The sequence below is a fragment of the Apteryx mantelli genome, chromosome 22 (genome assembly GCF_036417845.1).
Source record: "Apteryx mantelli isolate bAptMan1 chromosome 22, bAptMan1.hap1, whole genome shotgun sequence".
NCBI classification, from domain to species: Eukaryota; Metazoa; Chordata; class Aves; order Apterygiformes; family Apterygidae; genus Apteryx; species Apteryx mantelli.
The window spans coordinates 11,075,609-11,089,178 of NC_089999.1; the positions used below are offsets into that span (position 1 = coordinate 11,075,609).

The following is a 13,570-nucleotide window of genomic DNA, read 5'->3' on the forward strand; positions in this document are numbered from 1 at the left end:
CTCGCTGCTTCTGCTAGGGTTGGGAAGCAGCTCGAGCGCCTGGGAGACTTCTTTGGTTTCCACCCAAACCTCACCCCACTTGCTGCTGCTCTGTCCTGTCCTTAGGAGACCTCCGTGTGCTGAGCCCGGGTTGAGTTCACCTTGAACGGAGCCAACCAGACCTGAATGCCTGGCTCCGAGTGCAGCCTCCCCGGTACCTGCTACGCTGGCACTCGTATGCCGGCTGGAAAGCTCCGTCGGGACGTGTCCTTCGCTCGCGGCTGGCCTGGCCGCCCTGCCTCGCCGCGGGGGCTGGTAGTGCTGCAATCGGTGAGTACGCCGCAGGGACCGGCCCCGCTCCTTCCCCGCGAGCTGGAGCTGCTGCAGCTGCTATGCGGAGCTCCGGTCCTGGGGGCTTTTCTGTAGGGAGTCGAAGGGGGCCGGGGCCTTTGCCTGGTGCAAGTTCAGCAGCAGGTGTTTGTGCGCAGGAGCGCGGAGCTAACACTGCTGTTACGGGAAGGGGAGAGTTTGCAGGAGCCTGAACCTTGGAGTTAACAGGAGCAAGTGTTTTAGGTTAGTCGGTGCCGCTCAGATCAAGACTTTGCGGTGGGACAGACTTGGAAAAAGTCCAATGGGAGTCTTAAAAGCTCACCCAGGCTTTGTGGGTTTTTTTGGGGCACCACGTTTTCTCCGTTTCCATTGGCCCAAGCCACGGAGATGTCAGTCAAGTCTGGGCATACCCGAGTCCTCGTGTCTCGTGGCTCTCCATCTCCTACGGGCTTGCTCCCTTTCCCCGAGACGTGGCCTGACCTTGGAAGCAAAGCGTGCATCTCCTGTCACGCTCACTTTAAAAGCAGCCCTGTGCTTCGAAATTTGGCTGTGGCACTAGGATCTTTAAAACCTGAGAGAGAGAGGAAGGCTTGCGCCTGCAATAAATAGCCTTCCCCGAGTGCCGGCGCTCGTCCCCCTGCCGCGCGACGAGCGAGCGTCGGGGAGGAGCGGGGACGGCGGGCGGTGGCAGCGCCTCCCGTTAACCTTATCTCTCGCCGCTAGTCGTTTATCCTCTGTCATAGCAACAGGAGCAAACATCCCCTTAGTTGCTAAGGTTTCCCACGGCTAATGGGGTCTGGTGTGCGGAGCAGAGAGCAATTACGCTGCGTCTTGGAGGCAGCAGCAGCTAAGAGGAAAAATGGGCCGGAAAGGTACCCGATGCGAGCCGGGAGTCCGCTGGGAAGTGGCGCTTTCAAGCAGGCGAGTTAATTACACCGGCACCACTCGGCCTGGGAATCGGGGAACTTGGCTCTGGCCAACTGTTTAATTTTTATTTTTTAAATGAACTATTAAAAAAGAGCCCAATTAATTTCATATAAAAACAAATTTATGTAGACGCGATCTGCTTAGCAGAAATAATGAGGCAGATGACAGCCGAGTAGAGAGCTTCTGCGGGCCTGTACGGGGCGTTCCCGTGTCTGCGGGGCTCCGGGGATTTCACGCTTCGTGGGCACCTGTAATCAGCGGCGCTGCAGGAGGCCTCGCGCAGGCTCTGCTTTTGCCGCCGCGAGGACGTGTTTTCCGCAGCAATGACTATCTCAATGTCAGAGCGTCCGCAGGCAAGACCCTTCGGTTTTAACTTTGCCGTAGTCAAGGTGAAGTCCAGACGTGTTTGAGGTGGGGCAATACGGAAGGGACTCGGTCTATTAAGGTGATGCTAAAACTGTAGATGAGCTCAAAAACCAAGTGGATAAATTTGGGGTGGAAAAACGTTAAGAGTGTTAAATACAGAGCTGCAGCCCGGTTCAGGGAGTGCCGGGTCGCCGGGGGCCGTTCTGGAGAAGCATTGCTGTGTTGCGCTCTGTCCTCGTGCTGCTCTTTCGGCATCTGCTTCTGGGGCTCGTCCGATAGCAGGTACCGTGCTCGCCGGGCCTTCGGCTTCATCTGCTGCGTCTGCTCTCCGTTATTGAAGGTGAGCTTTGTTTGGGGTGCTGTTCTGGTGAGAAAACGTGCCTTCTTCCTCGGAAAAGCCTTAGCCTCTCCGCGGACCGCCGTGTCCACGTATCGTCTTGGCGAGGGCTTAGCGCTGGGACGCGCCGACAGGGCAGCCTCCTGCCTCGGCAGCCGCCGGCGACGAAGGCTGTGGGAACGCCGGTCGGGAGCACCGCGAAGCGCCTGCGGCCGGCGCTGTGCCGCCGCTCCGGGAAGCGGCGCCTGCCGCGGGATCCGCGTCGCGGGCCGAAGCCGTGCTGCCGGCACCCTCTTCCCTGGCTCCGCGGTCCGAGTCTCGGCGCAGGGACGGCGGAGGCGGCGTCGCGTTCGAGCTGCAGGTGGGCTGTGCTCAGCCGCGCGGCCTCCCGCGTGCTCCTGGCCCCGGTGAGGGGCGGCCTCGCCGCGGGGCCGCGCTCCTCCCTGCGGCACGTCTCCTGGCTTCCGCGCCCTGCGCGGCTGGGTGGGCTCAGGCTTGATGAGGTTTGGTTCCGCGTGACGTCCCCCCCCTCCATCGTAGGGAAGGGGCAAACAGGCGGAGGGTTTTTAAAGCACGTCGTAGAGCATCCATAAGGAAAGAGCTTGCTTTAATTCCTCCTATAAACAAAGCGCAGATTCCCGGAGTGGGAAGCTTTGTGTCTCCCGTCCAGGACTCGTGCTCCCCCTTGCTCCGTATGCAGCCTAATTGCAGCAGCGCTAAGACCTGCGGATTTCTCCTGCTCTCTCTCACCGCTGGAGACTGGTTTTGCCCTTCTTTAGCTCGTTGAGAGGAGAGGGAGGCCAGGGAGGGGAGAGCTCCCCGAGGCAGGCGCTAACGGGAGCGTTCCTGGGAAGAGGGTGCAGTGGGAGGCTGGCTGCAAGAGAGGGACGTTTCGCCCTAGCCCACGTAAGCGACTCCCGGGCTGGCGTGGTTTTGCTATCTTGGTGTTTCTGATGAGGCAGATTCCCCCGTACTTCTTGTCCTGCACGGAGATACGAGGGAGGATGCATCATGCCCCGATTCTGGTACTGCGTCCCCAGCACTGGTGTGCTGGGCGTGCAAGATACTCCCTTCCCTGCTGTCCTGCCCACGGATCGTGGCCTGCCGTCCCGTGTCATTCTGGTTTCCTTCTCTGACATGGTTGTGTCAAACCATGCTGGGCTTTTTTTTTTTGGAGGCAGAGGTGCAAGCCACCTGCAATGCCAGTTTAATGCAGAGGGAGCAGCAGACACCCAGCGCTGCTGAAAGAAAACGCTCCTGTAAACATTTCGGGGACTAACCTGTCTGGAAGCTGCTGTGGGCTGTGATGGATCTCCGAGCTGTGTCGGTTCCCCGCGCTGTTTGCAGATGCTGCTCGGGGAACGCGGGGAGCGGGAAGCGTATGCTGAGCAGCAAGAGGCAGAAGAGCACGGCGTTGCTTGTTTTTGTGCAGTCACGCTGAGAAAAGCTCGCTGTGCTATGAGGCTGCAGAACGTGCTTAGGTCTCTCCTGAGAAAAACGCTTCACCGACGTGCTCCGTTCTGCCTGGCCTTCAGCTCCGCTAGCGCAGGCAAAGCTCTGCAGAGGAGGGCAGACGCGCTCAGCGCTGCTGTGCCCCCGAAAGCGCAGCTGCTGGCGAGCAAACTCCTCTGCCCTGCCCGTGCCGCGGGGGCTGATCTCCGGCTCGAGGCTCGTCTAGGCGGTAGCACCCAGCTCTTTCGGAAGCGCTCGTCTTAGCTAGCGTAGCGAAGGCGTAGAGAACGGTGCGTGGCGCTTCCCTCCCGTCCGTCCTTCCTGCCTTACCCCTCTCGACCTCCTTCCCTGCTGATGCATCCTTGCAGCCTCCCGTCTCCGCTGCGCTGAGCGGCGCGCTGGGTTGTTGGAGCCTTCGCCGCGTCCGTTCCTCCTTCCCCCCGCGCTGAGAGTGGCCCGCGCTTTGCCTTCTCTCCGGCCTGTTGCACGCGCCGACTTTCCAGGCTCTCTCCAGCCGCTGGGCGGTCGGGGAGGAGGGAGCGGGCTCATTGCCGGGCAGAGGCGAGCTGCCAGGTCTGCAGCCCGGGCTGGCGCCTCCGGCACGGCGCGGAGGGAGAGGTGGGTTTGCGCAAGCTGCACCTGCCTTCCCGTCTAAAAGGCCGCGGCCGTGCGGCTTGCGATGCCGTGTGCCTGGCACGGAAGGGAAAGCTCGGTGTGCCGGCGGGAGGTAGCGAGCGGAGGTGCAGCGTGCTGCGCCGTGGGCACAGGGGTAAGGGCGCTGTGGGTTGAGACGAGAACATGTGTTTTCTTGGGAATTGCGGCACGGTTGGCAGGTGATGTAACTTGCTTGGTATTGTATCTGATTTGTGTTTGCCAAACAGCTTTAAATGCATTATCTCTGCCCAGCAGGTATGGTTTTAAAGCTAGCAAGTGTCTCTTTGGGGAAAGGTAAGCATTAATACCTGCAAATTTATGCATTAGGGCTCGTGAAACACTTACTGTGCTGGAGAGGGAAGCTCAGCACATCGAGACCAGTTTTGCCTGCCCTGGAGTCGTTTGGCTGCTTCTGCTCCTTGGCACTTCCCCTTCGTCGGAGCTGCTGGTAGGGCTCAGGGCTGCTCAGCTGCAAAGGTGCTTTTGGGGACGCCGTTCCTGAAAAAGTGCCCTGAAGTTGGCTCTTGCTGCCTTTGCTGATCTGCTCGTGGCGAAATTGTTATTGAACACAAGGAATCGCTGGCGTGACTCTGCCAGTCGCGGGAGCCGCAGCAGATCTGCTAAAAGAGGTGCTGTCTTAAGCATCAGAGAGCTCAAACACGCTGGTATTGTAGGCTGTGGTTATAAATATCAGGCTATTATGGAGGCAGTTTTAATGAACGAAATGACTTGCCACTATTCATGCTGATTGTTGCGTGGGTTTCTGTTTGTTACCCCGTTAAGAGGTAAAAGGCAGCAACGTAGCTGCTTTGTGCTCTTCAGAAGGGCTTTTTCTTTCAGGACTGCGGGGTTAGGGCTTCGGAGGTGATGGGGCAGGGATTGTTTTGGTAAACAGCGCTTTTCACTAGTTTGAAATGAAAAATCATAGCAGCACTGTTGAAGAGTCTGTGGGTTTTTCCCAGAGTGCCATAAAATCTAAACTTCCAGGCTTATCTTAACGTAGTATTCGAAGGTATTTATTGGCTTATATTTCATAAGGACGATGGTTTGTTTTTACTGCTGGGTGTGGATGAGAGGCCGTCAGTGACTTTTGCAGCGCGTGACCCCGGCGGATCGGCTCCGTTCCCCCTCCAGGAGGAGCGTCCCTTCGGGAGCGCCGTGCCGAGTGCCGCCCCGCGCTTTCCTGGGGCGGCAGCCGTGGTTAACGCTGCTGCGTTTGCTCCTTGCAGGTGTGAGCCCTGCCTCCGCTCGGCAGCCCGGCGCCATGGCGGACACCATCTTCGGCAGCGGGACCGGCCAGTGGGTCTGCCCCAACGACCGGCAGCTGGCCCTGCGCGCCAAGTGAGTTGCCCCGCTGCGCTCCTTCCTGCCTCGGCCTCGGCCCGAAATCTCTGCCGGTCGCGCGAACCCCTCTGCGCCCCGGAGCTGCCCTGCCGGCACGCGACAGGAGCCGGCCGAGCCGGAGCTCTGCGTCCGGCTGCCCCTCGGAGGCGGCAGCCCGCGCACGGTGCCTTGCGGCAGCCCGTCCCGCCATCCTTCCCCGGATGAAAGGAAGGGCTCGGAGGCCGGCTCCGGTCTCTGCCGCACCCCGCGTAGAAGTGACAGCATCCCCCGGCTGTCAGCGCGCTTTTGTTTTAGGAACTTGTCGTTTTCCCCCGAAGTTAAATTGCTGCCTAACCTAAAGGTAAAGGGGATGGGGATGAGTCAACCACCGGAACTGCGTTTGGGTTTTTTCGGCTGCTTGCCTTCTCCGGCAGCCGGTGCCCTGCCGTTGCCACCTCCGCTCCTGTCTGCGCTTCTGGGGTCGGCCTGCCGCAGACTGTTGGAAAACAGGAGCTCGGCCTGTGTCGGAGGGGACGGGCCGGGTGTGAACGGTGCCGCCGCTGCCCCTGCCCTTGCCCGGGAGCCGCGTTAAAGCAGCCGCCTCTGATAGCGCCCGGCAGCTAGGGCTTTATCCAGCGACCTGCGAAGCCCTTCCGAATGGTAACTAATTGAGCTGCGAAAGCTCCCTGCTGTCCCCGAGCGAGCTGAGGAGCAATGTCAGCAGTTCTACGTGAGGCGCGGAGGGAGCCGGCTTGCCGAGGTCCTGCCGGGGGCTGCGGTGCAGCGAGGAGCAAGGTGCCGGCCTGGCGGCGGGTGTGTTTGATCCGCGGGCCCGAGAAGGGCCGGACGTGGAGGGAGGAGGGTGCAGGTAGCCCCTCAGGTCTGGAGCCTGCTCTTGGTACCCGTCTTTGCAAGGATGCCCCCAAGGTATCCTAGCCCTAGGTGCGCTGGTTTTTTTTGCTTACCGACACGCTCTCTCTGACTCCTCCTGCCCATAGGGCAGAGTCAAACAGGAGCAAGGATACGGAGTGGTAAAATACAAACGGGACCAGAAAGGGAAATCTCACGGCAGGGAGAGAGACACCAGCACTCGGCGCTGCTGGGAGAGTGCGAGGAGACTCCCGCTTTGGGCCTTAGCCGGGCGACAGGCTTCTCCGAAGGAAGGCTGACACGTGCTCTGTGTGGCCCGCGTGCTTGGCCCGTGGGGCAGGGCAGGGGTCTTGTGCTCTCCTTTCACGGCTGAATTCCTCCCTCCATCCCCTCCCGCAGGCTCCAGACCGGCTGGTCCGTGCACACGTTCCAGACTGAGAAGCAGCGGAAGATGCAGGCTCTGAGCCCGCAGGAACTTGAGGTCATTCTGGAAGTCATCCGCAAGGCGGAGAAATTGGACATCATCGAGCAGCAGCGCATCGGGTACAGTCACGTTTGCTTGTCCCCTACCCCCAGAAGGAAAGGTCAGCGCAGGCGGAGGCCAGCTCTCCGGGCTGCCGGAGCTCAGCCGCCATCAGCCAGAGCTTCCCTTAGGTCACTTCTTTCCCCCCTCCTGCGTTGCTCATTTGGAGGTGATGAAAGCTGGGAAGGACGTGATTTCTCCTCCTCCCCATGGCTCAAGCCTTTCTCATGCCTTCTTTGAGCCTTGGGGCTTGCTGGGGTTAAAGCCACCAGCACAGTCCCTGGAAAATGCAGCCTGCGCTGAGGCAGCTGCCCCAGCGGCTCTGGAAAAGCCTTGGGAAGATGCCGAGCTGTGCAGCTGCACCGCCTGCTAGTTGGAGGGCACAGCTCGGAGACTGCTCCTGGCAGCGCAGCTCGGTTTTTCCCGCGCTTGCAGCAGCCCCCTGGGATTTTGCCTGGAGCAATGAATGAGTTTGTGTTCTAGTTGGCTGACTTCTCTGGAAGGGGTTTGTTAGCTTGAATTATTTAATTTATGGGCATCTTCCTCCTCCTTTTCGCCGCTGCAAATTTTCATTCGCTTTCAGTCCTGCTGGAGATCAGTCCTCAGCTGTGGCAGTGGTAGTCCTTCACCGCCTGCCCGTGAAGCAGGGCAGTTCGGCAGCCCTGCCGTGTTTTCCAGCCAGGCTTCAGGTTTGCGAGGCGGGAAGCCCTGGTGGATCCCAGCCCCAGTTCAGCAGACCCGGCTTCCTGCCCCTGTGCTCACCTCCGTCCCTGCGCGTTGCGCATTAGCGTGCGCTGGTGAGAGCGGACAGGGGTGTTTGCGTGGTACGTGGGAGACCCCAGCAGCCCGAGGCAGCCGGTGTCCCCGAGGGGCTCGTCGTTCCTGTGCAGCTGTTGATGTAGCTGCAGAAAGCTGTCGCCTCGCTGTTCCTGGGCTCGAGCGCTCTCTGAACCGCTTTCGTTAACGCCGGGGTGTTCTCTTGTGCTGAAGTCAAGGATCATAAATCCAGTAATGATGGCGCAGCCTGGCTGTGCTGTCTGACCTCATCACCGTAGGCAGTCCCTCTTTCAAACAGACCTCGCCTTCCTCTCAGCGCGGGGCTCGGTTGATGGGGCATTAGCGCTAATGAGAACAGGGATGCATGGATAGCAGGGCGGGCTGCCCTGCCTCCCCGGCTGCGGCTGGTCCCAGCTTCTGATAAATGGCCTGGCTGTTATCCTCCCGTCTACAAGTGGATGCCTGAGACTCGCCAAGCAGTGAGCTCATGACAGCAGCCTTGCTCTGCTTGCTCTCCACATCCTGCATCCTAATTGCTTATCTTTCCTTCCTTCCCCTTTGCAGTCCTGCTGCTATGGACGTTGTGCATACATATGTGCTTCCCGTTTTCCAAGCGGGCTGTTGAGTGAAGCAGGGAGCATTTACTGGTGTTCCTGTATTGTAACTGGGCTCATTGGGGTCTGGTGGCTTCAGCCTGGCCTTCCTGCTTCTAATAAGATGTGGGCAAGTCATGTGCCTGCAGTGCTGCGTTCAGAGAAAGGGTGTGAAAATGGAGCAGGGCATCGTGTCTCCAACTCCTCTGCTCTTTCCCACTGCTGTCTGGCTTTCCCTGACCTGAGCCCTAGATGCTTCTGCGGTTCCATGGGCAGGAAATCACTGCGCTGAGGCTGTGCAGCCCAGGTGACACTGAGCTCCTGCAGGGTGCTGGGACCAAGCCCTTCTTGTGAGCTGTCTGCCCTGCGCCCACTAGCTGAGTGAAGTCTGCCGGGTTCCTGAGACGGTTATTCCAGGCTTGGTGAGCATCTGTAGATGGGCTGGGATCCCCTGAAGGCCCATAGCCAGCTAATAGCAAACACTGAGTGCAGAGGTTGGAGTGAAAGTACCTATGGTCCTAGCAAGGTGCCCAAACCTGCACAGAGGAAGCAATGATAGGTTGAGCCCGGAGCCCAGATTTGTGGCGTGCCTCTTTCCCAGAGCACTGCAATTGCCGCAATATCGTGCACTTCAATTTCCAAGGTGACTCCTGTGATCTAAGCTCTGCCTTGTTGCCCTGCAGGCGCCTGGTGGAGCGGCTGGAGAACATGAGGAAGAACGCGATGGGCAACGGGCTCTCCCAGTGCTTGCTCTGCGGGGAGCTGCTCGGGCTGCTGGGGAGCACGTCGGTCTTTTGTCAGGATTGCAAAAAGGTGGGTTTACTCGCGCCGGTTCCTGCCTGTTCCTGATAGCACATCTGTCCAGCGAAGGCCACCAGGGCTCTCAGATGGCTCTGTAGTGAACTTACCTAGGCTCCGCTTGCCTGGGTTTGTGCTGCCAGACTGTCAGGTTCTCTCTCGCACCCTGGGTGCCTTGTTGCCCAGGATCCTAAAGTGCCTGAACTGCAGTTAGATGGGGTGCATCCATCAGGTACTGACTGACCGTACTGGGCTTGCGGAGTGGGAGAAGGGGCAGGAATACAAGGTCATCAGAGGCAACTCGTAAAAGGATCTATGCTTTACTGTTATTCACTGCAAGGTCTGTCCTTAGATCTTCCAATAACGTGCATCTTCAGAGGGCAAAAGGCTCAAGTCTACCTTCAAGCTCCAAACCAATGTAAGGTTTCCAACCCTGATACCTAAATTAGCCTGCGCTTTGGTGACCACCTCTGTTTGTGCACGTTGTTGGCAGGACGGCATGGTGCCGTCTCAGACGGAGCGGCGGTTTACAGGGAGGTGGTTGTGCCGCCCGTGTCCTGGGGGAGGATTGTGGCTCGTCTGGACTCAGGCAGCCGAGGGTTAAACCGTATTGCTGCGGAGATGATGATCTCCAAGGCAACCACCTTACCCTCCCTCTGCCGGGAGGTTGTTTTCCCCCCCCCCCCCCCGCGCTTGAAGCCCGTCATTCCCTGGGGAGATGTCTCCGTTTGTAAGTGGCTTTGCCGGGGAGAGGCCAGGGTGCCTGGCGGGCGCCGGAGCGGAGCGTTTCTGCCCGGCGGCCGGGCAGAAGGGAGCAGCCCGCGCCGGCTCTGGCCCTGGTGGGTACCAGAGCCAAAGAGACGCTGGCCCATGCCACCCGCCCCGTCACTAGGCACATGAGCCCCAAGGAGCCCCCGGGACGGCACCGACCGCACAGCTGGCCCCTCGCGGTGGAGTGGCCGAGCTGGGACCCCTGCAAGCCGTGCGGGTCACCGCGGAGAACGTTTTGCGCTGGCGCTGACGGAGCTGTCGTCGGCTGCTCCCAGCGGTAGCTGGGAAGGTAAACGCAAACTTCTGGGCCCCAGGGGCCTCAGCCAGCGCTCCTGGAGGGAGAGAGCAGCCCTCTGAGGAGGGGGTGGCCAAGGGAGCGGCAGGAAGGTGCTGGGAAGTGAGAAGTCTGGTTTAAACGGGAGCCACGGCGCAAATCTCCCTCGGAGAGCGTGGGCTCTGCGCACAGGCGTCTCCGGGGAGCGAAGGGCTGGCTGCAGGCAGGAGGCGGCTGGCTGTTTCCTGCCTTTCAAGCACACGGAATAACAGGATACGCTGCATTCCTGCCCTCTTCCCCTGGTGTTTCAGCTCTCACCTTGTCCAAAGCCAGCGGGTGTAGGAGGTCACGTTGCTGCGGCACTTTCTAACCTCCTCCTTACGAGCCCTGGGCGCTAATGAGGAGGCAAAAGCCGGTGCGGACGTTCCCTGCTCTGTCTCCTTGCGAGGGCAGGCAGTGACCCCACTAGCTAGCGAGGCTGCGTGAGCCCGAGGCGGTGGCCAGCAAACCCCACAGGAGGGATGGTGGGGGTTTTTTTGTGTGTGGTTATTCCCCTTTTGCCTGGAGTCTGTAGGGCAGTGCAGGAAGATTCAAATGCAAGTTGGTTTAAGGTGAGGTCCTACTTTCCAGTGGGCGTTTTGCAGCTGCTCTCAGCTTGGCTGCACTTTTCAGCTATGTGCAAGCCCCGGGCAAGGCTGGCTGGGCGCCCCGGGCTTGTGCCCTTGCGGCTTTTTCGTGTTCTGGTGTGAACCGAGGGACCAGTCAGCCCTTCGGCAGAGCACACACGGAGTGGACTGTTGCTTTAGGGTTGTTCCCTCTCCTCCAGGGGTATCCAGCACTCGTGCAGTGTTGTATGCAATAAGCAATGACTTGCCAGGGAATTATGGATTTTTAAAGTTCGTATTTTTCTTGCTGGCATTGCTCTATTACTGTCTCATTGGAAAGTCATTGTAGCCCGTTTAGTTCAATAACAGGAACTGTTGTAATGATGCATCTGAAATGGAGCTATGAACTTACCTTCAGTAAGTTTTTTCTGCAGAATAGAGGTTCTACAGCTCCTGTAGCCAGATGGATTTTCTAAATGACACTTTCTGTTTTAGCATTTATAGGTCAAAATGAAGAACATTTTTAATATTAGTTTTTATTAGCTTAGAAATAAATGCATTACGCAAGACAGAGATGTATGAAAATACAGATGTATTAGCAGCAGCAGCAGTTAGACAAAGCATAATGTGCAATTTACCATGCAGAGGGTATCAGCATTGTGTATAAAAGGTGAAATATAAGTAGGAGAAAGTGCTTTTTCTTGTATTTAATGAGGAACAGCACTGCCTTTCGTGTCCTTGACTTTTATGTCTTCTTCTGACGGGTTGTGGGTGATGCTCACTTTTCCAGCTAATCTGCAGAGAAGGGGAGGAGGAAAGCCCTGTGTTATACTGAGCTTTCAAAATTTACGGCTAGGAATAAAATCGCTTGGAAACTTCCACTAGAGGGAGCGTTTGAATGCGCTATACGTGTGGGGATTGAAATCCCCTTCCTAAAAAGCTGTGGGCATCCCAGCCCCAGCTAAAACACCATCAAACAGCCCCCCCCGGCCACGGACACTGAGCTGAGCCTTGGCAAAAGCTGTACGTTGAGCCGGTGGCTGAGCTGAGTCCTGCCTCTGGGTTACGCCGACCAAAATAGTCGGGCGCGTTGGTTTGTCGGCGCAACGAAGCCGTTGCCTGGGACAGCGGCGTTCTGCCGCTCGCCGCCTCCGAGCGTGGCCCCGAGGGCTGAGCGCGCCCCGGAGACTTTCCTGCCTGCAGACAGGCCGCCTGGCTCGGCCGAGGAGCAGCCGGGCAGGGGCTTGTGCGAAGCCTCAGCTGCGGAGATTAAATTCCCCTGTCTCTCTGAGCGAGGTTTTGCTCTCCGGGGCCCTCCTGCGAGCGGCTTTTGCTCTGTGAGGATCGAAGAATTCATCCAATTTCTCATTCAAGCTGTAAGCCAAGCCTGATACACATCAGCTTCATTATATAATATTAGGCGACTCGGGTTGTAGATGGCTTGTAATGCCGGCGGAGACACGAAGGTTCCCTCGCGCAGCAAGAGATGCCGTGCGGCGCGATCAAGCATTCTGCTCAGGAGCTGGGCAAGCAGGCACGGTCGCGGCCGCTTCCCGAGCAGCCGCAAATCAATAGCTGCCAAGTGCTTGCTGAAATTCAGGGGAAGCCGTGGGGTTTAAGACTACGTATGTGAAGAAAGGCAGGGGAGGGTTTCCAGTCTTGCACAAGCGTGGAGTAATTTAAAACCCATTAATACAATTTTTGGTGTTTGCTTCAGTTTGTGTTTTGAGCTATAACAAACTAGTGCTCATTTTATACTTGGTTGCATGTAGGGAATAAAAAAGCGCTCTGGAAATATGCCTGTTGGTCTAGTGGCTTGATTTGCCCTGTCCGGTTCTCGTCTCGCCCTGGAGTCAGGGACTCTGGCGTAGGTTTGCATTTGTCCTGCATCCCTGTAGACCAGAAGCCGCTTCTTGGGATTAGCAGGTCTCCAGAGCAGGTAGGAGAACTGGGCCATGTTTAGGTTTTTAAGGAAAGCAAAACAAAACTGTGAGGTCAGATGCTTCTCAGCCTTCTCTCTGCCGAGGGCTGTATGGCTGCGGGGAATATAGGTGCTAACACCACCCTTTTCTTTTTTTTTTTTTTTTTTCCCCTCTCCTTATTTCAGAAAGTTTGCACCAAATGTGGAATAGAAACTATTGGAAGCCAGAAACGTCCTCTTTGGTTGTGCAAGATCTGCAGCGAACAGAGAGAGGTAAAGCGCGTCCGTGGGGAGATGGGGCTCGGTGGCGCGCCCCGACCTGCGAGGAGTCGGCGGTGCCGGGTGCGGGCGGGCTCCTCCTGGTGCCCGGGCGGCGGGAGGAGGCTGCGGACGGGGTTTGGAAGGCTTGGCTGGAGGCCAGGCAGGCTCCGCGAATGCACGCGGTGGCGACAGCTTCGGTTTGCAATGGGGAAAAACCCACCAGCCTGCAGCCTGTGTTGCTTTCTGTGTCGTGGGGCTTTTCTCGCTGTGGCCCTAAAGAGACTGCTGCCTTTTGCCGCCGTGCTCTCCCAGCTCCGGGGCAAACGCACTTGGCTAACGCTTGTTCTCTAATACAGCTGGGGAAGCTATAGCATAGCTGCAGTATTTGTCCCTCTAAAAATAACTAGCATTACATCTTTTAAGTCTGTCCCATCTCCCCCCCCCCCCAAATCCCGCAAGTTGACAGTGTGTGAGACTTCCAGCACAAGTCTCTAAATTTTTATATCCTTCACCCTTCACCCATCGCAAAAAGTCATAGCCTGCCTTAATTCTTGTCTGCCAGCCAGCATCCACCAGCTTCAGGGCTCGCTGCTGCGCAGTGAAGTCAGCGAAGCTGCTCAGCGATTACAGTGGGATTTGCGCTTGTTCCCATCAATTTCTGCTGGGCTTTTGCTCGTGGCCCCTAAGCATCGTTCCAGTGCAGCGGCTATTTCTGACCGCTGCAGCCGGCACTGGAACCTGGTGCTCTGCTAGATCCATTCAAATGTTATTTAAGTGTAGCCAGAGCATTTCTGCAGGTGTTTGAGATG

The 13,570-nt window shown here is 57.8% G+C and overlaps 1 protein-coding gene across 1 annotated transcript in view; it reads left to right on the top strand.

The window, feature by feature from the left end:
* The first annotated feature begins 243 nt into the window (after positions 1-243).
* The window catches only part of LOC106496040 (rabphilin 3A like (without C2 domains)), a 48,818-nt gene continuing 35,491 nt past the window's right edge, over positions 244-13,570 (top strand). The window contains exons 1-5 of the mRNA XM_067309944.1: positions 244-309; positions 5,275-5,386; positions 6,638-6,781; positions 8,815-8,944; positions 12,687-12,773. Coding sequence (XP_067166045.1) covers positions 5,310-5,386; positions 6,638-6,781; positions 8,815-8,944; positions 12,687-12,773 — 438 coding nt within the window. The 5' untranslated portion in view covers positions 244-309; positions 5,275-5,309. The remainder of the gene's footprint in view (positions 310-5,274; positions 5,387-6,637; positions 6,782-8,814; positions 8,945-12,686; positions 12,774-13,570) is intronic.